Source organism: Octopus bimaculoides, chromosome 3 (genome assembly GCF_001194135.2).
Source record: "Octopus bimaculoides isolate UCB-OBI-ISO-001 chromosome 3, ASM119413v2, whole genome shotgun sequence".
Classification (NCBI taxonomy): Eukaryota; Metazoa; Mollusca; class Cephalopoda; order Octopoda; family Octopodidae; genus Octopus; species Octopus bimaculoides.
The window spans coordinates 104,659,309-104,661,966 of NC_068983.1; the positions used below are offsets into that span (position 1 = coordinate 104,659,309).

The 2,658-nt window shown below is 34.5% G+C and overlaps 1 protein-coding gene across 1 annotated transcript; it reads left to right on the forward strand.

The window, feature by feature from the left end:
* Positions 1-168: 168 nt before the first annotated feature.
* On the forward strand, positions 169-2,398 carry LOC106873669 (F-box/SPRY domain-containing protein 1). Its single transcript, XM_014921122.2, has one exon. The coding sequence runs from the start codon at positions 487-489 to the stop codon at positions 1,075-1,077; it is 591 nt and encodes a 196-aa protein (XP_014776608.2). The 5' UTR covers positions 169-486; the 3' UTR covers positions 1,078-2,398.
* The last annotated feature ends 260 nt before the right edge of the window (positions 2,399-2,658 follow it).

Consider the following 2,658-nt stretch of genomic DNA (forward strand, 5'->3'; position numbering starts at 1 on the left):
TATATATATATATATATATATGTTTACACACGCAAATGTCAGTAACGTAATTTTTGACATATATTTTCGCATGTGCATATGCACAATCTTTTACCGGAAAATACACTTTATGAAAAAAAACATACTGAAAAAAAAAAAAAAAAGATACGCATAGTATAAATCATAGTTGTGCTTATCTATACGCACATACACCGTGTAGCGGATAATAGATGTGCGGACTCATGCTTCGGGTTACTTTCTTTTTCACCGCCGTACTGAAAGTGAGCATCGTGAGTGTGTAGTGTGGTAATAATGAGTAGCATATATATCGTACGAAGGCAGCGTTAATAATTTGTGTAAACGTTGTTGATGTAAAAGAAAATAATATCCATGTCGAAGAAATGATCCAGTGGGGTTAGGAGATGCGTGCATTTTCCCCCGGATCCATGCCGTATTCACACAGAAGCCAATCCAGATATTATATGGACTCGTATCGTCTACACTAAGATGGCTGCCGCCAGGTTACCTCCAGTAGTTCTCGAAGTGGTCTTTTCTTATTTAGACATATCTGACTTGCGATATTGTTCGTTAGTCTGCAAAAGCTGGTACAGATTTCTTAACGATGAAAACAATGACGTCTGGAGGTTTCATTGTGTTAGAAAATTAGCAGAAGATGCACTTAAATCGGATGTTTTATCCAATGTACCTACTTACAAAGCTAAATTACGAGCATTTTATCACGCGTGGAACCCTAATGATTGCTCGCGAAACATTTATGTAAAACACAATGGATTTACATTACATCGGAACCCTATTGCACAGAGTACGGACGGAGCCCGGGGTAAGATCGGGTTTCGAACTGGGCGACACTGCTGGGAGGTATGGTGGGAAGGTCCCCTCGGAACTGTGGCTGTGATCGGACTTGCTACGAAAGAAGCTCCCATGCAGTGTCATGGATATGTTTCTTTATTAGGTAGCGATGACCAAAGCTGGGGATGGAATCTCGTGGACAATCTATTATTACATAATGGTGACAGTCAAGGAAACTATCCTTTGTTAAATAATGCTCCGAAATATCAGGTAAGTCAGTGCCAGTGATAGCATGCATGCTATATGTCTCAACTGTCGTCTGCACACAGCTAGGTTTCACATTGAATGTAGTGAAACAGCGATGCTAAGTAAGGTTACAAAAGATAAGTATAACTAAAATATTGTCGAATGCACAAATAAGTTCGACCAAAATTTCATATGAACCCCTTATCTATATTAACACGAACAGATTCTTTTCTTTCTTTTTTTTTTTTACTGAAAGGAAACGAGTACATGATTTTTTTTTCTTTTACAAATATCTTCCATTCAATCAAACTACACCACATGAATTTTCTCATTTAATCATTTTATTTAACCGAATAGTTATGTTTATGTGATTTTATAAATGTTTTTATAAAAATAATATACCACGAATGGTTTGCTCATTGTCTCATAGCAACATTATATCATAAGCATCGTTCGATGGGTTTAGTTTTGTAATTACATTATCGTTTCTTTCTGTATCATGCGTGAATGAGTTCAGTCCCTGTAGCCGCTGCGACTGTCATTGCATGAAAATTATCTATTCAAATTATCAGTTTTTACCTATTTTTCTCATCGATGAACGGCTTGTATGAAGAGAAAATATTACAAAGAAGGGAATTAAAATTTTTAGTGAGGGTGTGGACATATTAAATGAGATAGGAAGGTCTTATCGTATAAAATAACAGGAAATAATGAAGCAAGGCAGATTGTTGATCTCCATAGTCATGTCACCTTTTATATACAGCGATAAAACCCTGCTTTGTTTTATCATAAATTTATTATTGGTTTAATTATAGAGTATTTGACAAAAAATAAATAGATAAATTGAAGAAGACCACTTTTTCTATCCTCCATCTCCTGTTTCCCCTTACTATTATAATATATTTAATATTTTGTAAAGCAGGTTTAAAGAAACATGTTTATGGAAAGCATATGGTACTCTAAGTAACACTTAGTGGGTGTATATATGTATATGTAATGTGTATGTCTACTCATACACAAACACTTAGAAAAGCAGGTTGTATGTTCGCATCCTGTCACTGACTTCTTTTGGTGTCCTTGGAAAAGAAACACAACTCTTGACAGCACCCCGGCTCAGATCGAATTATTATTTTGTGCGTGCATTTTTGTATAGCATACAAAACTATACTTAAAAAATTACACATAAATTGTATTATGTATGTATTCATGTGTGCATTTACATATGTAAACATAGCCCCTATATATATATATATATATATATATATACTCTCACGCAGCACGTATATTATGTGTATGTATATATATTTATATATGTATGTAAACGTGATGTACACGTATGGTGGTTTATGCCGGACGAGTGAGAGAGTGCTCAATACATGTAGAGAGTATGGGTTATTTTTTAATTGAAAATGAAACTGAGGGTTTAGTTTCAATAGTATATAAGTGTGTGAGTGTGCATAAATATGTATATGCGAATATACGTATGAATATATATATATATATATATATGTGTGTGTGTGCATACATACACATACATATTTACATACATTCATGTAGTCTGTGTAGTTAAGAAACTTGTTTCATAACCATGTGATTTCAGGTTCAGCCCCACTGTGCTGCATA

Coding starts and splice junctions, on each gene's coding strand:
- LOC106873669 (XM_014921122.2), top strand. CDS start 487: ATGGCTGCCGCCAGGTTACCTCCAGTAGTTCTCGAAGTGGTCTTTTCT.